The 25,004-nt window shown below is 48.6% G+C and overlaps 8 protein-coding genes across 8 annotated transcripts; 4 read left to right on the top strand and 4 right to left on the bottom strand.

Annotated features, from left to right (window-relative positions):
- Positions 1 to 2,087: 2,087 nt before the first annotated feature.
- On the top strand, positions 2,088 to 4,352 carry BCR38DRAFT_405913 (glycosyl hydrolase; the record flags this gene model as incomplete). Its single annotated transcript, XM_040857995.1, has 1 exon — positions 2,088 to 4,352. One exon carries the CDS (start codon positions 2,088 to 2,090, stop codon positions 4,350 to 4,352), a length of 2,265 nt encoding a protein of 754 aa, XP_040720247.1.
- Positions 4,353 to 4,537: 185 nt separating this feature from the next.
- Positions 4,538 to 6,390, bottom strand: BCR38DRAFT_421709 (chaperonin 10-like protein). Its single transcript, XM_040859455.1, has 4 exons — positions 5,983 to 6,390; positions 5,613 to 5,901; positions 5,460 to 5,546; positions 4,538 to 5,396 (listed from the first exon to the last, which is right to left on the bottom strand). Exons 1-4 carry the CDS (start codon positions 6,259 to 6,261, stop codon positions 4,726 to 4,728), a joined length of 1,326 nt encoding a protein of 441 aa, XP_040720246.1. The 5' UTR covers positions 6,262 to 6,390; the 3' UTR covers positions 4,538 to 4,725.
- A 135-nt stretch (positions 6,391 to 6,525) lies between these two features.
- Positions 6,526 to 7,384, top strand: BCR38DRAFT_421707 (uncharacterized protein). Its single transcript, XM_040859454.1, has 2 exons — positions 6,526 to 6,967; positions 7,024 to 7,384. The coding sequence occupies exons 1-2, from the start codon at positions 6,860 to 6,862 to the stop codon at positions 7,135 to 7,137; spliced, it is 222 nt and encodes a 73-aa protein (XP_040720245.1). The 5' UTR covers positions 6,526 to 6,859; the 3' UTR covers positions 7,138 to 7,384.
- Positions 7,385 to 9,361: 1,977 nt separating this feature from the next.
- On the bottom strand, positions 9,362 to 9,850 carry BCR38DRAFT_481432 (uncharacterized protein; the record flags this gene model as incomplete). Its single annotated transcript, XM_040863375.1, has 1 exon — positions 9,362 to 9,850. One exon carries the CDS (start codon positions 9,848 to 9,850, stop codon positions 9,362 to 9,364), a length of 489 nt encoding a protein of 162 aa, XP_040720244.1.
- A 3,220-nt stretch (positions 9,851 to 13,070) lies between these two features.
- On the top strand, positions 13,071 to 14,345 carry BCR38DRAFT_503602 (uncharacterized protein; the record flags this gene model as incomplete). The annotated part of the gene is made up of 4 exons (XM_040864882.1): positions 13,071 to 13,478; positions 13,565 to 13,957; positions 14,039 to 14,234; positions 14,309 to 14,345. The coding sequence occupies 4 exons, from the start codon at positions 13,071 to 13,073 to the stop codon at positions 14,338 to 14,340; spliced, it is 1,029 nt and encodes a 342-aa protein (XP_040720243.1). The 3' UTR covers positions 14,341 to 14,345.
- Positions 14,346 to 14,971: 626 nt separating this feature from the next.
- On the top strand, positions 14,972 to 15,568 carry BCR38DRAFT_405909 (uncharacterized protein; the record flags this gene model as incomplete). Its single annotated transcript, XM_040857994.1, has 1 exon — positions 14,972 to 15,568. The coding sequence occupies one exon, from the start codon at positions 14,972 to 14,974 to the stop codon at positions 15,566 to 15,568; it is 597 nt and encodes a 198-aa protein (XP_040720242.1).
- Positions 15,569 to 16,910: 1,342 nt separating this feature from the next.
- On the bottom strand, positions 16,911 to 17,576 carry BCR38DRAFT_521101 (uncharacterized protein; the record flags this gene model as incomplete). Its single annotated transcript, XM_040865180.1, has 2 exons — positions 16,911 to 17,436; positions 17,496 to 17,576. The coding sequence occupies 2 exons, from the start codon at positions 17,574 to 17,576 to the stop codon at positions 16,912 to 16,914; spliced, it is 606 nt and encodes a 201-aa protein (XP_040720241.1).
- A 3,041-nt stretch (positions 17,577 to 20,617) lies between these two features.
- BCR38DRAFT_421698 (uncharacterized protein) lies at positions 20,618 to 22,189 on the bottom strand. Its single transcript, XM_040859453.1, has 2 exons — positions 21,466 to 22,189; positions 20,618 to 21,387 (listed from the first exon to the last, which is right to left on the bottom strand). Exons 1-2 carry the CDS (start codon positions 21,734 to 21,736, stop codon positions 20,744 to 20,746), a joined length of 915 nt encoding a protein of 304 aa, XP_040720240.1. The 5' UTR covers positions 21,737 to 22,189; the 3' UTR covers positions 20,618 to 20,743.
- Between the last annotated feature and the right edge of the window lie 2,815 nt (positions 22,190 to 25,004).

The raw sequence follows: 25,004 nt of genomic DNA, 5'->3' as shown, positions 1-25,004 counted from the left end.
ACGAAACCTAGAGACACGAGCTACATTTGATGGAGAACAAGCTGGCCAGTAGCGACGCGCATACCAAGCATGAGCAAGGAGACCGGAAACCAGATACTGCCTCGCTCATGGACCACACAATTTAGAACAGTTCACAACGAGTCTTGACAACTCTCAACTCCGAAAGGACACGAAATATCGAGCCGGCTCAGTATCCCAGACCGAAAACTCATCCATCATCCGCTTCAAAGGCAGAGCAACAGACCCCGACACTCGCTAATGAGTCCACGAAGAAATTGTGAGACCTTATAACAACCCAAAATACCTCATTCTAGAACGAGTGGGTCCCTCGTCTTTTGACGGTCAATTTGGTCGAACAGAAATCTCATCACCATTACAGAGAAATCGGCCAAGAATATGCCCCCCACCGCCAACTCGGATTCAAGCGATAATGTTCTTCTTCACGAGAACAAGAGACTTTCAGTCATTGATAAGTTCCTAGCTATCGTTACCCCGTGCCGTCTGGACATGCAGACGTGTCTTCTATGAGGGCATGGTTTGGACAGCCGACTCGTTATCAAGCAGTCTGTCTAACATCATGCGTTGTCCCTGACCCCTAGGTTGCAAGTGGGAACTGGTCCTGCTGGGAGACGATATCCATGAGCCCCAGATGAATGTCAACATGCTCACTCGACACTTGCACGATTTTGGGCGAGGCCTCTTCCCATATTTCTCACAGACGGAGCTAATTACTGCGGACGCCCTGAACGCTGTTTGGGAACGACGGGCTGCCAAAATGCCAGAATTAGTCTATGTTGCAACTCGAGAAGTTGGGCAGTCGGCTACGGGAAGGCAAGATCGGGAGCATGTGAAAACACGAATGGAGGACTTGGGGAGACCACAGGAGGCAAGAGACATGTTAATAACGATGACCAGCAGAAAGGCGAGAAAGCTGGGAAACATGTCAAGGGCTTGCGAACATATGAAGGCAAAATTATGGCAAATTCTCAAGTCGGTGAGGATGGAAAGACACGGAGCAACCCAATATTTGCTTTCATGACTTTTTTTCTTGGTTTCGCTCTGAGCACATGGATACCTCAGGGTGTAAGGCCTTGAGGTAATGGCAAACATGGATATATTCCTTTGCCCTGAAGGTGTGTTCAGACATTGATGCAGCCTAAGAGGGCAGCAGTCCGGCAACTCCTAGTGGAAAACAACGAGTAGTTTTGATGCTACACACGAAAGTATATGAATGAGAAACCTCGATGCTGACGTTGATAACGAGTTGTCTTTTAGTAGGGTCCTCCTACAGATCTACTTCAGCTCGAAAGCACAGCACAGCCACCAAAAGGCTGAGGAGATTTCATGATACCACAGCCCAACACAAAGGAAACACCCGTGATACTAGCATCGCAGTCGAACCACATGGCCACATTGAAGCTACTCCATATCGAAGTCCTATTCGCGCGCATACTCTAGGCTTTCCCCGCATTGCTTACCTAGCTCCCGTTTCCACATCCCCACCACGCCGGCTCCGTGTTCCCCAGGCCCCAATTCCGCATCTTCTGACTCCTTGTTCTGCTGAACTCTTCCATTCCAGGTCATTTCGCCGTCCCCAAAACTCTCTTGCAAATACGTCGTTTCCCCCCCATTCTCCGCACTACTTCAAATTCACTCTCCAATCATGCTGAACGTCAGTTGATGGTACAACGCTATGATCTTTCCTAAGTACTTCTACGGTAGATCATGGCCAAGAACGGGTCTAGCTTCTACAAAGCTACTCCAACTCGGCGCGGCATCATAAGTTGAACTGCTCCGGATTGGTGCTAAATTGCCGGTTCCGCGGGTGGGCTCGATCGATGATGGTGTGCTATTAGCATCGGCCGAGGCATGGTTTGGGTATGGTCCGGTGACGGAAGGGACTGTGGATGTCAAACATGAGGATAGGACCTGGCTTGATGCAAGGTTCCTGGATTGATGACGAATACAGAACATGAAGACCTGGTGACATTGGGCTGAATATATATGCACCGGAGGACTGGACTATTAGCAAGACTTCAAGCATTTCTAACCTAAGGAAGAGCTGGCCTGGCTCTTGGAGGTTCACCATGCATGTGCTCCGATTACTAGTGACAGCTTTCATTGGCTGCAGGTATAGAGTTTCCAGTTCAACAATCCGCGACTTAACCCAAGCCGAAGCAGCACTCGCAGCTATCACCATCACTAACATCGACGATATCCGAGGCAACATTCATCTCCCCTCGGAATCGGAAGACGGCCTCGCTATCGACTGGACCAGCAGCAGCCCAGCCATAATCACAGTCGACGGCAGAGTCACCAGACAAGATGAAGACGAAACTGTAACCCTCACAGCCACTATTGCTTCCCAAACCCGCACCCTTACCGCTTCCGTCCGCAAAGCCGTAGATGTCGGCCCCTACGTCGGCTACGCATTCGCCTACTTCACCAATGACACCCTAGCGGGGGAGAACATCTTTTTTGCGACAAGCCAAGGAAATGACGCGCTCAACTGGACCGAGCTGAACGGCGGACAACCCGTGTTGACTTCCACGATGGGCACGAAAGGGTTGCGAGATCCGTTTATCATCCGTTCGCCGGAGGGAGATACCTTCTATCTCCTTGCTACGGATCTCTCCATCGGCTCGGGTACTTTCTGGGCAGAAGCGGTCAGTAATGGGAGTCTATACCTGGAGATATGGGAGTCTCATGATTTGTCGACGTGGTCTGCTCAGCGACATGTTCTGGTCAGTCCATCGACGGCGGGGAATACTTGGGCGCCTGAGGCGTTTTACGACACGGATCTAGGGGCTTACGTCGTCTTTTGGGCGTCTTCACTGTACCCAGAAAGCGACACGAGTCACACGACAGCAACATACCACCGGATGCTCTACGCGACGACCCAGGACTTTGTCACTTTCAGCGAACCTGCCATCTGGCAGGATTCGGGATCATCGCGTATCGACTCGACCGTCATCGAGGTGGAGGGCGTGTACTACCGGTTCACAAAAGACGAGGGAAATGTGACGGGATGCGTGGACATTATCCAGGAGCGCTCGACCGATTTGTTGGCTGAGCTGGATGAGTGGACGACAGTGGCTAGCTGTATTGGCGAGACAGCCGGAACGAGCCAGGTTGAGGGGCCAACTTCTTTCAAGGCTAATGCGGATGATGTGCGTGGGGAGAAATATTATCTATTTGTGGATGAGTACACAGAAAGGGGATACATCCCGCTTGAGGCGGAGGACATTGCGAATCCGGACTGGAAAATCTCGAGTGACTTCAATTTGCCGGCTAGTCCGAGACACGGGACTGTTATCCCCGTCACGGCGGCAGAGCTCGCCTCTCTTACGGGCGCAACGAGTACCACCGCCAAACGATCCGCCCTCCGAAAGAGAGAAGGAAGTCCCGTTCTCCCCGGCCTGTGGGCCGACCCCAACATCGCCATCTTCGGTGAAAAGTACTACATCTACCCTACCCAAGACGGCTTCCCCAACTGGGGCGGACAATCTTTCTATGTGTGGAGCTCTCCCGATCTCGTCCAGTGGACGCGCAACACCGAACCGATCCTCACTCTCAACGGCACATCCGGCAATGTCCCCTGGGCCAACGGCAACGCCTGGGCGCCTACCATTGCCAAGAAAGATGGAAAATACTTTTTCTACTTCAGCGGGAACAATGCAGCCCTGAATACAAAAACTATTGGCGTAGCCGTTGCCTCGCATCCCGAGGGCCCGTTTGTAGCGGAGGCAGAACCCATGATTTGGAATAACGAGAGTTTGCCTACCAACCAAGCTATCGACGCTTGCGCTTTTCACGACCCTGTTTCGGGGAAGTACTTTTTATACTGGGGCAACGGCGTTGCCTTAGTCGCCGAGCTGGGGGACGACATGGTTTCCATCAAATGGGATACCGTCGGCCGCATCGGCGGGCTGGTCGCATTCCGCGAGGGTTCGTTCATGAATTACCGAGAAGGACTGTACCATTTTACGTATAGTATCAACGATACGAGGTCGGAGGACTACCAGGTCGGGTACGCGACTAGTCTGACTCCTACTGGAAACTTCACGTATAGGGGAGTCGTGCTGAGGAAGGATGTGGAGAAGGGAATACTGGGGACCGGGCATAACTCTGTGGTCAAGGTTCCTGGAGAGGGGGACCATTGGTATATGGCGTATCATCGGTTTGCGATTCCGGGGGGCGACGGGATGCATAGGGAGACTACGGTTGATAAAATTGAGTTTGATGACGTGACAGGGTTGATGAGGGAGGTTGTGCCGACTTTGGAGAGTGTGGGGCCTCGGTTGGTGTCAATGCCGGAGGGTTTGAGGAGGAAGCGCTCTATTGGTTTGTGATATTGAGGCATATAGCAAAACGATATATAAAGGATCGAGACCTAAGATTTCACCTTTGTGTTGAAGGATGGATACTCGTCGTTTCATTGGTCCCAGCAGACGTCAAGTGTTGCGACTTATATATCTTGATGCCGCCCACTACAAACGTTTGGCTAGCTCACTCTAGTGAAAGACAAAAGAAGTGATGGAATTTCTTTGAAGGTATGGTGTTTTTGAGGGTTGGTACAGGCCTATAGAACACTTAAGTCGCATTCTCAAGATACTCTGGTTTCCATTGTGACAATCCCTTTGACCCAGTTGCTAAACCAAACATCAGAAACTCCTATTTACATCGTTACATCATCAATCTTATCAACACCACGTTTCCCAGGCCCTAATCCAAATACCCAACCCCCGAATCCTTCCTCCCTCTCCCCGTCACATCAACCAAAATCTTAACCTGCCGATCCTTCTCCTTAATCAACCCCCTAAAACCCTTCTCCTCAACCTCCTCCAACGCAATTATTCTCGTAATCATCTCCCTCGGCCTAATCCTCCCGTGCTCCATGGCCCTCAACACTCGTCCAAAATCCCCATTATCGTACGTCGCAGCACCCATATACGCCCGTTCCCCAAAAACAACATCATTCACATTGACCTGGGCCTTATTCTCCCAAATCGCCACATTCACCACGCTCCCCCGCACCCGAACGCACTTCATGGCTTGCTCTAAGCCGGACTGCGCGCCCGCACAGTCAAAGACTACGGTCACACCCTCTTTACGCGTCATAGATTGGATGGAGGATACTAGGTCGGTGCGTAGAGGGTTGATAACGTGGTGGGCGCCGAAGTCGAGGGCGAATTCTTGGCGGGTGGGCGAGGGTTCCGAGACGATGATTAGGGGCGGGAAGGAGCGAGAGGAGCATTGTGCGATGATGGCTTGGATTACGGCGAGGCCGATGGGGCCGCTGCCCAGGACGAGGATAGGGAGGTCCGAGGGGATGGGGTGTGGGATCGGGGCGATTTCGACGGCGTGGTAGCCTACTGCCAAGGGTTCGACGAGGGCTGCGTAGGATTGTAAATATGACAGATCTTGGATATGACGGGACTTTGTTGGGATCTACGAACCTCCAAGTTCCAAGTCGATGTTGGAAGGCAGTTTCCAGACTGCGGATTTGGGGACCACGACATGGTCTGCTAGACCACCTCCAAACCCTGCTCACGTCAAATATTAGCCAGTGCCTTTCATACGTACAGATATCGATTTGATATCCGACTTACCACTCAACCCAATAAAACCCCCCTGATCACAACAGTTCTGCAAACCCCGCTTACACGGATCGCACTCGTTACAGTACAACGTCGGCTGCACACACACATTCTGGCCAGGCTCGAGATCAGAAACTCCACTTCCGACTTCCTCGATCACGCCACTGAACTCGTGACCCAGAGTCAACGGCGACGTCTCCTTGGTGAGGACGTGCGGATGGCCCGGTCGCGGGATAAGATTGTTCCCGCCGAGGTACTCGTGCAGGTCTGTCCCGCAGATGCCGACAAATGCCGGTGCAATCTTGCAGAAATTCCGTTAGATTTCATGTAGTCCTCAATCAATCAATGGTGGACGAGGGGGTTTGTGATAACTTAACCATACTTTGACCCAGCCCGGCTTGACCTGGGGCTCCTCAATCTCCTCCAGGCGGATGTCTTTCTGGCCGTGATATCGTAATGCTCGCATGATATAAGATGTGCTTCGTGAAGATATTTGAATTTTACTATTTGCCCTGGAGAATCCGGGGCATGGTAGTTGAATAAATAAGTAAAGCCTGTCGTCCATTTTCAACGACCTATCGGGAAAGGCAAATCTCCACTCGTAACATGCGTTCGTCTCTTTTGCCTCCGCATTCTCCCCGCCTTCTCTTTCCATAATCATGCCACCCACGGGAATTGCGGGGAAGTCAACGTGCCCTCATGATCTTAAGATTTTTACCACAATGTGATGCGCGCATATAAAATTGTGTCTGAAGTTCCGGAACATCTTTGAGCGCTCGAGCCAGGGTTGTGGGTTGGTTGGTGGGATTCCCTTCGCTCGAGTGCGAACATCGGCCCAAGTGTCGGCTCGACGTGTCACGCGACCCCTTGCCCAAACGTTCGATGTTTGTCATATCAGTCAGCTCCATTTAGTTTAACGCCCGTCCAGGCCGGCTTGGCTTGCCATGTGGTAATACAAGTGTTGAAATTTGGTAATTATATCCGCCAACCCACGCCGCTATGCCATGATCTCCAACTCTCGTGTGTTTCTTACGGTTATGATGTCATCCCGATGACTCCGTGTATAAGCTGGATGCTGTCTAGAGCTCTGCACATTTCTGCAGTTGGGCAGTTGATAGTTTCTGTTCTTCATTCTTCGTATTTCTGATCCACCACCCCCTGCAGAACGGACCCATGATCTACTGTACTAGCTGCCCCCTACGTCCGTGACGCCGATTCCTGGATGCAGTCTGGCCCGCCCAGACCATGTTCAGCTCACAATGAAACGGGGCCCCATCTACACAGATCATGAGCCCGCGAGCCGCCCAAGGATGAAAGAATGGAAGTCGGATTCTGGGCGAGGAAATACGCGGAGGCAATGCGGAAAAGCAAGTCCGACGTCATGATGTTGCACAATAGTCGTGCATGTTTGACAACTACTAAGTACTCTCCGAATACCCCGGCGCCCCTGGTAAAATGCACCGGCAGACCTCTCAGGCTTTGGGCAAGGCAAGAAGTGTCACAGGAAACGTCGAGGAAAGCAGGTGCTGAGACATAGTGTGGGCACGACAGGAAATAGAGCTGTATTGTTAATGGTGATGATGGGACTAACCCCCAAAGGCTGCAGGTACGGGAGGTCTATGGGCATTTGGTACAAGCGCTGCACCCAGCACCCAGCCGCTCCGCCTGGGGCACGCAACACACAGTATACCTTGACAAATATAAGTTATTGAAATTATTTGACTGTGTTTCTACTACATCAGCCCATCCACATAACCAGGCCTCTGTACTGGTTCAGAATCCGGACACGAGTACTGATTCGGCTCGTCATTGTTGTGTCAGCACAAAGTAGCACTCAAAGCTTTACGTGGTCCTTCTTGTAATAGAAATAACGCAAGCGCCATTTTCGTTTCAAACGTAAATTTCAATATTAGTGGATAAGGATGACTATCTTAGGTGAAGCCCAATAGAACTCATAACAAAAGGAAATGGCGGTCCAGTTGATTGATATCTTTTATTCCTTAAGCACGGGATGCGCGCAATGGAGGCCATGATTAACGAATCTATTGGACTTATGGCAAACTATAACGAAGCATAGAATTCAATGTGTCTGGTTTCTTTCCCAGTAGACAGGGTGAAAGTAGTAATAAGGGCCTTAGATACAGAAAAATGTGCCTCATGGCTTGCACATTTTGAGAGTGCTGATCACGTCTGAGCATAACAGTGGCGGTCCATAACCTGTCAACTGGCTGTTATAGCCGGAAGTGGGGAAAACAGCCGTTGCGGGCCAACGGCTAGTGCAGTCCGATAACTAATTTTCGGTTATCTTGGTACCTTAGCCATATAGGGGTACCTGGTAACGAACTAGCTAATTCTTTAGGTAAAAAGGGACTCCACTTACCTCGACCTAGTACCCGTTATCGCTCTATCTCTTTGTCTTGAGAGGGGTCAAGAAATGGACGTCGTAGGAATGGAAAAATAATTGGGATCAAGAAGAGCCTAAAGAATCTACTAAATCTAAAGGTCTAGGTGCTATATGTAGAAGAATATCCAAAGAAAAGCTATCCTTCAGCCTAAAAGATTCATTCATCCCCTTGAAGAGAAAACTCTCCTCTGCCTATATGCAGCTCAAAACTGGTATAGGGTACCTGAAACCCTTTTAAAAGCGCATAGGGAATATAGATGACACAGCGCGTAGCCGTAAGTCTAATTCAAAGTAGATTATAGCGCACTTAATGATATACTGTAAGCTAGGTAGGAAATATTCACCTCAGCTAGATAGTTTAGAAAGAAGCTTAGGTCTCGAGGGTCGTGTTTAATATAGAGCCTTCAACGACCACGTTCGCCTTCCTTTTAATCGACCGATTAATGAATATGCCATGTATTGCTTGCCGAAGCATGACCCCAAGGGGAAAACTCAAATCGTACTGCAGGGGAATACATTGCCCCCAAGTTTGACGTAGGTGAGTACAATTGGCTGGGAATACAACAAATCTCCTGGTAATAGCGGGGGTGATGATTGGGTGTGATAATGTAAGTGTTATTTGCTGACGTGATCTGTATGGGCTAGACATTGGACTTCACGGATGGTGATGTTGACACAGAAGAGGCACTTTTTGTTTGAAAGCAAGTTATCAAAATTAAATCTAGATGAGCAATAAAGCTTAAACCAAATGTGCATTGGACACCGCACATACGTGGCGTACGCAGATCTAGACCGGGGCCGGATTGGAATAAAATAGGATCACCTCCACCAGCGGTTTCAAAGAATGATGTATTAAAATTAGACCTGTGTATGTCATTTGGCCTACGTTTGAAGGTCTTGAGACTTGATTGTTTCATGAACTCATCATGTCAGGTATTGCACGCAAGACACCAAACTCTGTTCAGACGGTTGATAATTCATACCCCATGCAAATCAGGTCATCAGGGGAAATATCATGGCTATCAGTGACTGCAAGTGCCCAAAGCTCAAGTAAACCGATCGTGATCATGACTTTTCCAGGGAAGGAACAACCCAATTAAATCCATCAATCAATCCTCCCTGCCAATCATTATTACCGATCAAAAAGATATGGATATGGAAATCCAACTTTCGAGGATGATGATATGACGACCGTCATGCCATGCCATACCATGCCATGTCCTACTTCAGGGACCCTAAACCAACGAAAATACAAACGATGAATACCAGGTGATTTTGTGACTGTCCACTAATACATGTATATCCTCAAAAATGCATGTTTCTACCGATGGGAGGGAGGTGAAGGTAATGTGATCACCTAAGCCACGCCATCAGTCATGGTGCGGTCGATATGGTCATTAAAGTTGCCGAAGACATCCTCAACCTCGTCCTTGACAGCCACGTCGATCGTAGCTTCCTTCTTGGTGGCCTTCTCGGGCCCGGTGGTTCTCTTCTTCTTGCTGGTCGGAGTGTCTTCGATAGCATCGTCTCCATACTCAGCAGTGCGAGCTCGCTTCTTGCTCACGGGCGTCTTCTTGGGTCGAGAGACAGCGGGAATGCTGGGTGAGGCAACGCCAGTGAACCAGCCGTACTTCCTCGAGATCTGACCGAAGCGGACTTTCATCGACTCGACGCTGGTGGATGACATATCCTCGGCGACGGCATTCCAGTTGGGGGTGGGCTTGCCGCTGGCGGTCGAGTTCTTGAAGATAGCCATGACCATGCAGGTCTCGGCGGGAGTGAAGGCTAGTACGGCAGGGCCGCCACTGTTAGCAGCCTCGGTGGATTTGGTATCCTTGGAAGGCATCTTGGCTCTGTCGAGGAAGTTAGAATGTCTTTCCATTTAATGAGTTTAGATGGAGGTGATGGTGAACGTGATGGATTTCAGATGGGAATAGATTTGGAAAGCTTCACCCAAAAGGCGGGCTTGGTCGGGAACGGAGATGAGTTGGAAAGCTTCAGTTTCGGATGATGGGGTGAAATGATCTTGACAGGGGAAGTACTGACGTACGAATTACCGGGCACTGACGCGTTGGTGAGCTGGAAGTTGAAGAAGAGGAGGTGTAGTGATGTTTACAAAGTTTGATTTGGGATATTGGGACGAAAGAACCTTGCTAAGGGAAGGGTTAACGCGGGACTTGCCAGGTACTGACGTGTTGGTGAAATTTCGTTCCGACGAATAGTCGATGGGAACTGACGCGAGGAGAAGGTCTGGGGATATATTGTTATTGAGAAAGCTCAATTTGTGATGTTGGGACCAAGGGACTTTGGCAAGGGAAGGGTTTACGTGCGACTTGCTAGGTGCTGATGCGTTGGTTAGATGTCGTTCTGAAGCCTGTCGCGGTTCTTGATGTGATATTGGAAATGATGATTGGACGCGGACAGAAGATGTAGGTTGAATGGTCAGAAGATGATTTAGGTCGCCTGGATGGAAGCGATGAAGTCCATTGAATGGGGTGAAGAAAGGTTGGAAAGGAAGGTAGGAAGTGTCAATGTTGTGTTGCGGTGGTCAGATGGTGAATGGAATTCGTGATCTACAAAGTCATTAAGCCCAAATAGTGGACGGAAGGGATCCAGAAATATCGGCCTCGCCAGGCCAATGCCTTTGAGTCAACGATACGCGTCAGATTTTCCTTTTCTCAGTTCTGGAAGGTGCGCCTAGTATTTATTCTTCTTGCTGCCTTCCCTCCCGAAAGTTCCTATTGATTGGTCGTCTACTGGTTGTTATTGAAGTGTTTGCCTTCTACCTATTTGAAGGTGTAATTGTATCTTGTAATGTTCAATCTAGGATCCTATCGAAACAGATCCAGTCAAATGATATGCTTCAGCCCAACAGTAGGTGTACTCAAGTAAAAGCATTTTTATATTTCAGCAATGAAACATATATGTAGTGTGTTGGAGCGCATCCCATACCATATCGCATATGTGGTACTTTTTACCTTATCATGTCCCGCAAACCTGCCTGGAAGTCGCTATTTTAGAATATCTCGTGTAATGGGGCTATAAGGTCTTTAAATCCATCTATGAGTCAGAGGTCTGCGTGTGAGTAATGCTCTCGGCCTGACAAGCTAGATTAGATGCGGTAAGAATTCGTATTTTGGAAGAGCGGAATCACCTGGAAAAAGCCATGCCACTCCTTGGAAAATCAAAATCCATTTGTGTGCCCAAGTAAAGAAGGTCAAGTCAAGACCGATTCTTCTTACAGGGCCACGTTATGCTGACTTTTTCAAGGGGGCCCTTTCTACTCAACCCAAAACATCGAACACAGAAGGCTATGCCCAGACACGAATATGAACTAAGCTATGCGCGCTGACATCATATTTCCAGCGCTGTTCTTTCGGCCACTGAGATGAACCATCAATACCAATGTATTCACCTGCCCCTCAACGAATCAGACAATGCTACTAGGTGCAAGCCGAGCACCTTCTCTAGCCTCCATGGTATAATATCTCCTATGAAACAGCTCTCTTCCCAAAATTATAAGCCAAAGGAACGGTCCTTGGTGAGCTGTCCAGACTGACTCGAGGTTGTTCATGCTATGACGTGAATGAGCAGGTCCGACTAGACCTACAGTCGGGTCGATACGGGCATGGTGAACAGAGTCGCTCAAGACTAATTACTGGAATCCTAGATTGGTGAGAGCAGTTTCCCGAGTTGCTAATTGTAGAACTATAACGCAGTCTCTCCCAATGAATGCAGAAGCAAGTCTGAATCGGCCCGAAAGATGACGCACAAGCTAGCTCGTGGGAATATCGCCGGCAATGACACTACTTTAAATGAACTTCCTGTCGCCAATCCTGTCAGTGCCGTTATTAGATGCAGCAGGGGTTGTGAGCCTGGTGGCCCACTTGTGCTTTCCCTGGACTTGCATCACTGGCCAGTTAAATGCCGATAGGTGTCTTGAGACTGCATTGATAGTATGTCAAAGCACACATACACGTGGGATCGTTCAAAGATTTGGAATGCCCAAATTTGCCTGCTAACGATCACGAAGACCTTCTAAATCTCACGCGCAAACTGAGCTACATTTCACAGCTACTCCCTCATAATTATATCGGTAAGAGATGCGATGAATGTCATAGTCTCGTAGGAATCTCGTCTAGATAAAGTGAACACTCTAACGCGCGCTTGCTTTTGACATCCGGCTACTTCAGAGTGTTCATGATCCTGTACGGCGTTATGGGCATCAGCATCATTATTTAGACCACGATGTAACTCAAATCGGGTTTTCGGTGTACGGAAAGGAGCTATATTATCTGACTGAGTGAAGTGGCTCGTCTGCGGACAACACACACTCATATATGGCTGGCATTGAACCTTGTCAACCTATCTAGAGGACTTTGAACTATCCTGGTTTCTCCGATGACGAGCTTCAATGCAAAATAAATGAGCGCTAGTTCGAAAGGACCGGCTCATCGCGACTTGGTATAGGACGATAGGGAAGGAATCCAGCAATCGTGGAGGAGCTCCCAGTTAGTAATCAGATTGTAAGCAACAACACTGAGACGGGTTGACCAAGACACGGATTTGTACCGAAATTGATGGCGCCGTGTGCTCTTTCCGGTGACTGTTGGAGATCTGCGATTCCCCACGTGGAACAGTACCTTCAATATGCTGCTCCCCAAACCGGTACTCATTGCTGCAGATCTGCAGCTTTTGATTGGCAGGGTGCTGTATAGAGTCTTCAACCATGCCCAATAAAACCATATCAATGCCACTTCAACTTCCCCGGATTTTCCCAAGAATTGATGATAGATTAACCGCCGAAAGTTCCATGGCGGCAGTTGTTAGTTACTGGCTTTGTACATCACTACCGAGCGAGTCTCATGATGACCCATCTTGGCTTTATCCGGGCGTGTGGCAAGCCATGTTTCTCATGAGTATAAGGACAGGTAATCGGTTTCCGCTGTTATTGTCTCGCTTCTTCGCTCTTCCTTTTTCCAGACATCATCTTCGCCTTCTCCTGGCCACTCGCGAGTCCAAACAACCTCTTGAAATAGGAACGACGTTCCCAACACCCAACGATCATGTTGTTGAAGCACCTAGTCCCAGCCTTGGCCGGGGCCCACCTTGCCACGGCGCAAGAGCTGATGCGCTTCGGCTGCTCCCAGCTCACCATCGACCGTATTGACCCACTCGTGGAACCAGGCAACCTCCCATCATCGCATATGCACCAAGTCATCGGAGGCAACTCGTTCAACGCGAGCATGACACCCGAAAGCCATGACCCACCCACGGTATCGACATGCACCAGCTGCACCTACTCGGAGGACTTCTCCAACTACTGGACCGCCAACGTCTATTTCAAGGCTCGCAACGGCACCTTCAAGCGCGTACCCCAGGTGAGAAACCTGGGGCTCGGCGTCGAGGCTGGCATGACGGTGTACTATATTCGGGGGTACCAGCCTACTGCGCAGGTTACGGCTTTCCCGCCAGTGAGTGCACATCAATCGATTCATCTCCATGGGAAATTGGTTGGGGTGGGGGGTGAATGGTGCGAGTTTGACTGATCTTGTCCCAGGGCTTCCGCATGCTCGTCGGCGACAGCATGAACCGTGACGCCAGCAAGGTACCCCACGGCCTCTGCTTCCGCTGCGAGTCCAACATGGACCAGAATCCCTTCGGCGGAGCTCCCTGCACGGGCTCGGACATTCCCGGCTTCCCCAATCAGGCCTGCGGCGGCGGCTGGCGCGTCACCGTCACCTTTCCCTCATGCTGGGACGGCAAGAACACCGATAGTCCCGACCACAAGTCGCATATCGCCTACCCCGCCTCGGGCACCTTCGAGAGCGGTGGTGCCTGTCCGTCGACTCACCCCGTCAAAATCCCGCAAGTCATGTACGAAATTATTTTCGATACGAGGCAGTTTAACAACAAGGCGGATTGGCCTGCTGATGGGTCGCAGCCTTTCTACGTGAGTACTTTCCGTGCCCAAATATTAGAGCGATCCGAATCCGAGTGATGAAGAAACTAAGACTAACAACCCCCATTGCAGTGGAGCATGGGCGATAACACCGGCTATGGCATCCACGGCGACTATCTCTTCGGCTGGAAGGGCGACGCCCTTCAAAGGGCCATGGACGGCAAGTGTTCCGGTGACCGATGCAGCCCGCTGCAGAGGCAGACTGACCAAGCTGCCATCAACTGCGTCAAAGGTCAAAGTGCTCCTGAGAATATCGGCGACGACCAATGTAAGTCGCTTTCATGGCTTTTGCTCCTGATTCTGATAGAACGGGGAAGAAAGGTGCTGACAAGCTACTAATAGGGCTCACTTCACTACCTGGGCTGCAGATGTAAGGGGGGTTTGCGTTGGGTGATTTTCGTCATGAGCTGTGGACGGTCTTGTCACGTTGCTTATTATATCGAGGGCGGCAGAGGAGGAAAGGGATTTGGGAGGCTGGCTTCCAGTCTTTATTGAGCCTTTGTTGTTGTCGTTGGTGGATTTCAGACTTTCATTTCTAGAATTATCCATGTGTCAAGTCTCCCCTCATGGTGAAGCGCTCTAAACAACGAATGGACCTCATATGCAATACAATTATAAGTATTGTGTTCTGCACCAAGGTTAATGAGGCTCGGGTCTACCCGGGGGCATAAACCAGACCAAACCCTTTTACTAAACAATAGCGTGCTGGGCTTCAATTGGACGCTGATACTGCCAATTATCTGCTATGAATCTCGATGAAGCGTAAACCTTAATTGGGTTGACTTGAACCCGCCAGTAATGGATTGCCATTGTCTCCAACGTTTTACTCCCAATAACCGCTTTTTCAAAAAGCATCACCATGGGAACTTGACAACGTCTCCCACTCGTCTAGTCCGGATTTATCCACTAAGATAATCGATGACCTTGGAGCAAGATCAAAACCCTAACATACCGCCGAGTGCCTAGCTAAATACGTAATACTGAGGGCTACTTATCCAAACTAAGATGTCGACCCCCGGACCAAGATGCCTGGCATCAAAACGACCATCATCGAGACCTCGGAGGCAGTATCAGCTCTTCTCAAATACTTACATCAACTATGACTTAACCACGGCCCATGTACATATCCCTGGAAGGCCCCATCTCCATCGTGGCACTTTTTGTCCACCACCACCACATCCCCAGGCCCATCTATCTCATCGTTGCTCGCACTCTCGACTCCCACGCTTTCAACCCCCGCGGCCGGCAAGACGCACCTTAAAAGATAGCCTCGAGTCGCCCAGAATCCCAACAGTCTTCGTAGACGTCCGGAAAGACTCCAACGCTCTTTATTGCCACTTTGGCATCACACTCCAGGGCATCGAACACGTCCAAGCCGTTGAAGTAGCCTGGCGGGCTTTCGCCACCTCACGCAAGTATCTCGGTGGACTTGGCAAGTTCATCCAGTATGACGTCCTTCTCAGTCGAAATGAGAAGCTAAAGCGGAGTCTCGCCAAGGAGGAAGTGGAAAGAATTTGGGATCCACAAAAGGGCGGTTCGCCCGATATGTTCAACGCTCGCACATTGACGGATATAACCCCATTAAAGATCCCACCGGAGTGAAGATCTGCCCGCTGAGAAGCATCATCAAGTGCCTCCATGACTTCTCTGCTGGACCGGCCTGCTTTAACTGATACCTTTCCTCTTACAACTTTGTGATTGTGACATGTATCAGGGAATGCATCGACTGCACTTGATTGTTTCGCCCTGCTTGCCCAAACGGAATTTGAAACGTTGACGACTGATTGGAAACTGAATAGTTGAAATATCCATGACTTGGCCGATTTTGGATATGTAAGCCTCTAGTTCCTGTTCGAAAGTTGACACCAAATCTTGGAGATAATAGTAGTGTTCATCCACGAGGGGAGAGGGTGGGAGTGAGCTGTAGTCCTTGTTGTTGATGATGAGGATGGAATGGGACACATTAGATAATTTTTTCGCATACGATGAATACTAGTGGTAATAAAAGCTTCAGTGCTGGATCTAGGTCCTAAAAGGGCGTAACGTTGGAAGACAAGTTTAAGGTGATCATGCTGCAACTGCTGCCTTGAATAAAGCGAACTTTGGCGGAGTGCCAGCTTAATCCATTAACACCTTATGACACACATCCATTCCTTTGAATGGTGCAATTAACTTCGCCCTAAGTCATTATAGGTCACAGGCCGGTTGCATATGGATGTGTTGTATATATAGAAAACTCCCACTAAAATGATCTATTACACGAGTCAAACATCCACTAGGGTTCAGGCCACGCCAAAGGTATGGACTGCTTGTCACTACACTAATTCTGTTTTCATCCTTTTGATCTCAAGTAATCATGATTAAGTCAGAAACATTACATGGCTTTGATATTCCACATATCAAGGGACCGTCTACAGTGAGAGGATAGTACTGTCTGTTGAGTATATCTAGGGTGTGTAAGTCCAGAAACCCCTTCGCCAGCTGGTTTTATGTGAAATGCACGGTGCATTTTCAATTAAGTTCTATTAGACAGTGGGTGCTTTGAAGAAGCTTGATCGTACAAGTATTGTTATAGACATACCAGTGTAGATGAATCGGAGATGTGCTATGAAAATGGGTAGATATAATCTGAGCAATAGCCTGTGAGCACAATGAAAGGAGGCACAAATTAAATACCAGCAAAATTGTATCAACATAATTCTCAGTCTGGAACCACTACTGTTTCCAAGATCTACCAATACATAACCTCGGCTGAGTAGGCGTGCACCCTCCTCTAAGCAAATCTCCACACCCCCATCCGCGCACAACCCCAAATCATGGAAGTACCCGTCTTTTAAAAACCAATTACCTCACAAAGACCTAAGGCTGCATTTGATCAGACAAACTCTCAGCACCGATCTTCCACTTGACCCCGCCCAAGAGATAGCTTCTCAAATCCGAACTTCTCACTTCTTGGACACAGCAGCGCGAGGAGGAACAGCAGTGTCGGGGTCTGCTTCTTCAACAGCGCCCGATGAAGACGAAGGTATAGCGAAATAAAGTCGCTTGTGGACCCCCGTAGTATCATCGGCAGTAACCGGCTCAGTGAAGATGACTCGGTCGCTACGTCTGTCGATCTCGTCGTCACCAGATCCAGGAGCCGTGAATACAACTCGTCTATCAATCTCGTCGCTACCAGAGTCATGGGCGGCGAAGACAAGTCGTCTGGCGATTTCTCCATCATCGGAAGCAGGGACTGTGAAGAAAACTCGTCTGTCGATCTCTTTGTAGCCGGATTCTGGGGTGGTGGAGACAGCTCGTCTGTCAATCTCGTCACTGAGTTCAGGGGTTGTGAAAACATCTCGATTATCAACCTCTTCAAGGAAAAACGAGTCCGATCGCTTGTCAGTTTCATAGCTTGTAGCAGGTCCCACGAAGACGGTTCCTCTCTTGGTCTTGTCGATGGTGGCAATGTTGGGATTCCGAGCATGCTGGAACCAGCCAGTTAATCCTTGATTCACTTGAGATATTGGGGAAGGTAGGGTTTTACAATCTGTTTGCTGGGGACGATGGGAAGGCTGGCTGCCTGCGCGGTTGCGACCCAAGCGGCGAGGAGGAAAACGCTGCGCATGGTGACTGTTGAACTAATTGGTGGTGTGCTTGCTTAAGATATGATAAGGGCGAGTATGGACTTGCTATGATACAAGCGGCTGAGTGGATAGAAGAACGTCGAGAGTAGATTCAGGTGCTTGGCTTCCATTATATACTACTGCTTTCCGCGGCGGTGTGCGGTGCTGCCGTCTGCGATGCTGTCAGCAAATAATGTGATATATTCTAGTTGCAGCCAACAGTAAAGTTAAGTGTTGGTTCGGAATTAATGTTGTTAACATTCCAGCTATTGGACGTGTGACTATGTAAGGCGAAACGCGTGCGTCTGCAGCAGTGACCAACGACCCAACGTGCATGTTGTTATTGATAATAAAGCATTAATTTGAAGTGATCTCTTATAAGTGGAACACATTAAAAGAATGAAATAGTCTTAGATGCAACTCTCCTGCCTATTCGGCGCGTATATCCGTAATGCCGAATATGTCTGGGCATATCCCGCTGGTCAGCACGGATTATTGCGATTCGCGGAATATACCACAAAGTGATGTCGATCTCACGAATTTAGTTCCTCTCTATATTTCGCATCGCACCAACTTTACAACATGCATGGCAGGGGCTGACAACCTGGGGCCTGCATAGCCCCGTAGAACCCCATCTGCAGTTGAGCTCGGGTTCGTGTGTGCGATAAGCCTTTTGACCCAACACATGAGGTTTGGCATACACAAAGAGGCTTGCGCATAGATGCGCAGCGAAGTGAATACAACTGCCGACCTCGTCGTGTTCGCAACCGACGTCACGTCAAGAATGTAACTATCTGCACGACCCCCATGTTGGTTCGATGGCGCTTGCCGAACGTCAAGACAACCAATTATGTTCCTTCGAATAGGATGGAGCGTTTTTGATAAATAAACTGCCAACAACCGCAATACGGATTCCCCTGGAGCTGAAGTATGGAATTCGGCATATGATGTGCCCTGGTCGATCATATCCCCGGCTTGTTTGTTAGATTTCGCCTTTGCATAGTCACATAACACACCAGGAAATGGATGTAGGTGGTTTACAACTCAGTCTGTAGTTTTCGTAAAGATGCCAGCTAATCATGCGATCCAAGCTTCGTGGAGCAGGCTAAATTTCATTTCGCCAAGTTAGATATATATGTCTTTAATGTTGGCTTTATCCAAGACTTGAAAGAAGTTCTGTCGTTGGTATATTATAGCTATGGTGTCGGACTTATTGCAAGCTATAACAAAGCATAGAATTGAATGGGTCTCCGACCTCCCTAAAACCTTCCCAGAGACCGAAATGGGCCATAAGAGACTCCTAGTTACATGAAGACAAAAACAATTCATGAGTACGTAATGTTTCGGAGCAGATAGTATGGGTTGAGCGGCTTGTCTGTAGATGTTCATTCACTAAAGCGCTACAGCCAAGAAAATACTGATATCGTCGTTGGGCACTAGAGGGCCCAGAACAGGGCTGGTGCGGTCCGACATATAGCTTCTACATCATTCCTAGTGCTAGTCCGATATATCCAGTAATATTCTACTATTATATAAGCGAACGATTTAAATAATCGAAGATCTATCCCAGTGGACGCTCACTGAAGTACATACTATACACGCTGGCTCTGACGTCATCTATCTTCTGTCCGCATAAATAAGGTATAAATGCGTAATACACATCACTTCTTACGATAATCAGCCCTGCCTGATTCCCCGATCGAGCACCTACAGATCCACCTGATAAATCAAGCGATAGCAGGGATTCCTTGAAGACCTTCTGTCTGGAATGATGTGCCGCTTTAGCAAAGGGGTTACCCATCTCGATAATTGGGCCTTTAATTTCTCGACCATGCAGCTCAGCCAGGGGAAATTTCCGAATCCTGCGAATCCCACCAGCCGGCTGGCAAACCCCTTTACTGACGGATTCGCGGTCCTGCGAAATTTTGTGAAGGCGTTGCTTACCGATCGGCGGAGGTTGGTTGGTCTCTCACCACCTCGAGTGACTGATGATTAAGGTCTTCAATGTAGTTATTATTATATTGGGTAACGTACCCACAAGCAAGTTAGCCACACAAGCAAGTTGGCCACTTTTTCTTGGCACCGTATGAATAACTTCAATAACTTAACTAAACTAAAAAATAATAATTCAAACTAATCGGAATCCTCTTCCTCGTACGTATCTTTATCATTCTCACAAGTACGAGCATTATGTCCGGGCTCTCCGCAGATCCTACAGCGCCGTCGGCGTGGTTCGGCCGGTCTCGTACGACGACGACTTACACGTATATCATCCTGTAGCTGCTGTTCAATATCCCGTTGAGACTGTAAGTCCTGAGCGTCTCGTAAACTAAGAGATCCTCCATCTTGTAGCTGTCGATTTTTAGTCCTTAGACGACGGCTTAGCTCTTGATTGGCCTTCCGAAGTGTAGTAACCTCATCCTCAAAACTAACCGATGCATAACAGCCGTCGCACCACGTGAAAATTGGTCAATAGCCGTAAGTATTGTGGTCGGGGAGCTATTCTGATGCTGTACGATTCTGTTTTTAACGTATTAAGACTGGGATTGCGCCTCGGTTAGGTTATTTGGAGTCTTTGATTCCCAGATTAAGGGGGCGCCACACGAGCTCCCAGGAGGTGTAGGCGTATGTAGCTTAATATCCAGTTGTGAAATCACATATTCCGGGTCGTACGGAATAAGTCCTGTCCCCCTGAAACCTGCCTGGATATTCGACTTAGTTATAGTCGTACGATACGCCCTATAGAATGCCGAAAAGAAATCCTCCTTCGAGATATGGGTTATATGCGCCCGTATTAGGTCTTCAATCTCTTGACTAGATTGTCGAGTATTGCGTCGAGATAGTAGTCCGCGTTTTCGGTTAGCTAGAGTTGTACGAGGGACATTGTAGAGTTGGGCAGGGCGTCGGATGCTTAATTCGGGTTTCGATTGAAGCGCCTGACACGCTAGAATCATGTCGCTTTCTTTCCAATTCGATCCCATCTTGGTATGTGTAAAGATGTTAATTAAAAGGTTGTTCGTACGGTGCCAAGAAAAAGTGGCCAACTTGCTTGTGGGGTACGTTATATCATAATCTGTCTGCCTGATGTATAAACCTGGCTGAAATTGAACACATGAACGCATATCCTTCACTCATTGTCCCTCACCACCATCTCATAAATTAAAACTCGCTACGTCGCTCTAGTTTCACGGTGCGCAGGCAACTCCGCATGGAGATTGTGTGCCTGCAATTCTTGCGGCGGAGTCCAAGCGGAAAGTTCTCTCCTTACCGCCTGGGGCGAGAGCTCGGCCGGTGCTTCCTGGTATGGTTGGAAATAATCGGTATTGTTACCGGTAACCATCTCCTTCGATTCTTGGCTCGCGGGCCCATCCGGGGGCTGCTGTCCTCCTCGGACTAATTTGTCCGTCTGCCCCAACCTCCATAGAATATATACCAGGATCCCAAACATCAGGGCGCCTACACCCACGCCGACGCCGATGCCTACTTTCGCGCCAGTGCTCAGCTCGGACGAAGAGACTGACGATGTTTCGGTCGGTTCGATATCAGTACTCGTGGTACTCGAGGTGGCCGTCTGGGAAGCAGCACTTCTTGTGTTTGTTGACGAAGAACTCGTTGTGGATGACGCCTGCGAGACAACAACATACCGCGTAGATGCCACGTTCCAAGACGCCGAAGTGGTGGGATTCGAAGGCAGGACGTTGAAGCGCCCAACGGCCGAGTCGCAGCAACCGTTGGTGTGGTCACAGCAATACGAGTTGTCAGTGCTGGTGACGTTTGAGCACGAGATCAGATCCGTACCGCCGGTTGATGCGCCTTTACCACGTTGGAATATTAGCTTCCAAGTTATTCACGACCTGCCATAATAGATGTAGAAGATATTGTTGGACCCACTCAGGCAAATATTGGGGCATCCATTCCAGTCCGTGTTAGTGCAAGCACCTCGGATCAGATGTCCGTCTCCGCTGAGGCAGAGGCCGTTGGACAGACACACATTGCCAAGGCCGCCTCCGCAGCATGGACTGTCATCCACGTCTGGATTGCACGGATAGTTTTCGAGAGTCTCCTCGGTATTTGGAAAGTAGCATGTCGCGGCGGTGAGAGTTATATGTACTGATTGTAGCAGGGTTGCCCACAGACAGAACGAGGCTAGTCTGGACTCCATGTCCTGGTTGGCTGTAGGAGTCTGTAATACACTTATCAAACGATGAAATGAAAGAAGTAGTAAGCAAGCGAGAAAGCGAGAAAGCAAAGTAAAGAGGGCAAAAATAATCAGCTGACAGCCAAGACGATTGAAAGGATGATGAAACTAGCGAGTGGAATTACATAGATAATCTCTGAGATTGAAGGGCATCTTGGTAGGGAGCTAATGCAGGCAGCCCCACAAAGGCGACACATCAGCGCTAGTAAGATACAGCAATGATCGAACGAAATGGATGCCTTGGGGCAGGCTGTATGCTTGGATGGGGCGGAGTTGTGTATCCCTAGATCTGTAGTGTCTCAACCAAGTACGAACGACAAGATATTGACGAAATAGGAAGACCATCGGGACAAGATGCCGAGCGCCAGCAAGATCGACAAGTTGAAGCAGATACAAAGCTCAATGCATCAAGGCTTCGCATATCGTAGAGAAGTATGCTGATCGCAAGATGGTAGTTGGACAATATGGGCCCTGTGGGCCATGTGGGTCCTATACTTGCCACTATCGCCACCTAGAACGGCGACCATCCCCACATACCTCTATTACGAGAAATGTGGCAAGGATAGAACATTCCCTACTTATCTATATGCTTCTACAACTTGTCTGAATTAATCAGCAAGTCTACCATTCATTGACTATATAAGAACCCTTTTGTTTCCATACATAGACCCTCGAAGAGAGGATCAGAGTTAGCTACAATACATACAGGTTAGGCATATGTGCCCTCCTTTTGCTCCTTCAACGGGAACATCAAATCCAAGTATGGTACTGTTGACGTATGAGCGAGAGTACAATTATGAGCTGAAGGGTTCGTATATACCTGAAGATATTTCTATTTATAGGGGTGGCTTTTTCTAATTAATATAATTGCATTTATAGAACGAATGTGTCTGTCACGGGTATTCAAGTACAGGGTGAAGGACGAGAGTGCTAGAGAGAAGTCAGCTGCTGGTCACCACGCTGGTACTAGCAGTGTAATGTAGGAGACTCAATTACGGCAAGTTAATCGCTGCCCCTCCTCAAGATAGGGGGGTCGCAGTAGCCTATTTACACATTCCGACCCTTGCATAGGCTAAGGCCCGGCAAGCCACTGTGGCTTATTCGCACCTGACGATGGCTTAACCCTTTACTACGATGGCTGTGTAAGGAAGTAATTCTCGCCAACTGTCGTTAATGCCCCGGTATCTGGTGCTGCTGCTATAGATTCCGTAAATATCAAGGAGCTTTTGAAGTTCTAATAGCTATACTTACCATTATCAATAGTAATTTCCGCCTTCCATGGCTGGGGAGCTCTATACTGTTTGTGATTGTGAGTCTATCGGCATTGAGATAGGTTTAAATTGCTCTTCGCTTGGGACTTTTCTACATACGATGGACTTCGCTGGATACATTTGGAGTTTTTCGCAGGAAATGGTTTCGCTATTAGATATTTTGACAGTAAAAACTTCAAAGGGGCTTGAAACATATGTGTCTCGGCAGGGAACAGTTATCGTTGACTAAGTGAACACTGATGTAGGAGTAACTGCTCTCATTGGATCTCCATAAGTATAAAGAATGGTAAAGCTCTCAAATTAGGCCACATCTGGTGGGAAATTGCATTTCCTGAGCCTGTGGTATTTTGAGCATAGTATAGCCAGATCAAACGCCGCTCATGAGCCTGGGGCTGCGTAGGGGACTGTTTAGTCTCCAGTAAATCGAGGCCGAACTGTTGCCTGAATAAGTCTTTTCTCTGCTAATGTCTACTCTGGGTTGCCGAGGACAGACATGGTGGCTTCCGCATAACTACCAGCAGTCCAGGTTAAGACGGTCGTGGGCCACTAGCACCGGACACGAGAGACTCGAAATCTTCCATATCCAATGACTCCGAGCCCGACAAAGATTTGGAACCCGGTGTGGAAAGTCCAGCAGTAGTTACTGAGCTTCGATGGAGATAAAATTGTCTCAAAGCTGGTGCTTCTCAGCGTCTATCGCAACGCTCAGGTGTTGGAGACTGAATTGATTCTGGTGGACGTGCCAGGTGAGAAAATTTCAATATCTCTTTTCGTCTAAACAGCCAACGCCATCTCTAGGTCTACAAGACAGGTAGAATATTAGTGAGATCTTCTCGAGAAAGAGGTTTTGGGTTTCTTCGCAATGCTGGATTTTGTGCGAAGCGAATTGGGATACTTGAAAGATCGAATCCACGGTAAGTGAACCATCTGGCTGATAACGAACGTCAGTGACTATATCGTTGAGGGTATTGATGACCGAGTCAGCGGTCTCGAGTACACTATTGGGCTGGAGAAAGAAAGACTCGCAACTGGATTGAAGGATGCCTCACGCGCGATCAATATAAAGGTCTCTCCTCCATTGGAGGGGAACTTTGCTAACACCTCACCTAGGCAAACTTGAGGCAATGCCTCGGAATCCAACTACAACTCCATCGTCTTGGACGAGATGATACCATCCTATCTGTCTGCCTACAGCCAGCGTGGTAAGCTTAGCATCAACGGCCCGACAAAGGCTGCACGCTTCAAAATGTTAGCGAAGCTGATTAAAAACAGGACCCTGCAGAGAAAGCCGCCAAAAGTAGATTATCCAAGGCCAAATCACAGATTGCGCGCTCTTTCCCAATATCTCGGTCGCTATATACAGCAACGTGGATAGCGTCATTAAGAAGACTGAGAAGCGTCTGACTGACATCATAATGCAGAACATGCGTGCTATAAAGAATGACTTTGATATGAGTGCAAGGACTCAACAACTTAGTAGAGGGACTGGCGTTGATGTTGTCCGGGTGAAGAGAGGTTTGCTGAAAAGTTCAAAGTTTCCTAGTAGCTGCATGGTGACTTGTTGAAAATGATGACCTCTCTTTCAGAAAATAGGGAGTAGTTCGTGTAGCAGGCGTAATTTGGCCTATCTGGTTGAGGATGAGACATTGGCGTCTTGGTAAATATTTGTCAGAGGTGGTATCTACAGAGTCTGTCCATCACTACTGGGACTCAACTCTATTCAAGGTTTGTACCCGGCCCTGTAACTCAAGAAATTTAGCCCTTGCAAATATTTCAGGGTACTTTCACCTACCACCAATGGCTTCTTTCTAGACCTTCACTGAAGCTTTGAAGCAAATATACAAGCCAAGTAATCTTCGACCCAATGCGGGTTGATCTTATAACTAAGCAGGTTGGAGTTGAGACACAGCATCACTCAAACTACTCGTTGCAACTTCACAACCGCGGGGACGATACGATGC

The sequence above is a fragment of the Pseudomassariella vexata genome (assembly GCF_002105095.1).
Source record: "Pseudomassariella vexata strain CBS 129021 chromosome Unknown BCR38scaffold_2, whole genome shotgun sequence".
Lineage (NCBI taxonomy): Eukaryota > Fungi > Ascomycota > Sordariomycetes > Amphisphaeriales > Pseudomassariaceae > Pseudomassariella > Pseudomassariella vexata.
The sequence above is the reverse complement of the archived record's forward strand: the minus strand, read 5'-3'. Positions and strand labels throughout refer to the sequence as shown.

What these genes read in the sequence shown, in the direction of transcription:
- BCR38DRAFT_421707 (XM_040859454.1), top strand. Translation starts at nt 6,860, where the DNA reads ATGAAACGGGGCCCCATCTACACAGATCATGAGCCCGCGAGCCGCCCA. An exon ending in CGCGGAGGCAATGCGGAAAA is followed by an intron (nt 6,968 to 7,023) that starts GCAAGTCCGACG and finishes ACAACTACTAAG; the next exon opens with TACTCTCCGAATACCCCGGC.
- BCR38DRAFT_421709 (XM_040859455.1), bottom strand. Translation starts at nt 6,261, where the DNA reads ATGATTATGGAAAGAGAAGGCGGGGAGAATGCGGAGGCAAAAGAGACG. An exon ending in TCAAGCCGGGCTGGGTCAAA is followed by an intron (nt 5,902 to 5,982) that starts GTATGGTTAAGT and finishes AATTTCTGCAAG; the next exon opens with ATTGCACCGGCATTTGTCGG. An exon ending in GGGTTTTATTGGGTTGAGTG is followed by an intron (nt 5,547 to 5,612) that starts GTAAGTCGGATA and finishes TGACGTGAGCAG; the next exon opens with GGTTTGGAGGTGGTCTAGCA.
- BCR38DRAFT_421698 (XM_040859453.1), bottom strand. Translation starts at nt 21,736, where the DNA reads ATGGAGTCCAGACTAGCCTCGTTCTGTCTGTGGGCAACCCTGCTACAA. An exon ending in ATGCCCCAATATTTGCCTGA is followed by an intron (nt 21,388 to 21,465) that starts GTGGGTCCAACA and finishes AACGTGGTAAAG; the next exon opens with GCGCATCAACCGGCGGTACG.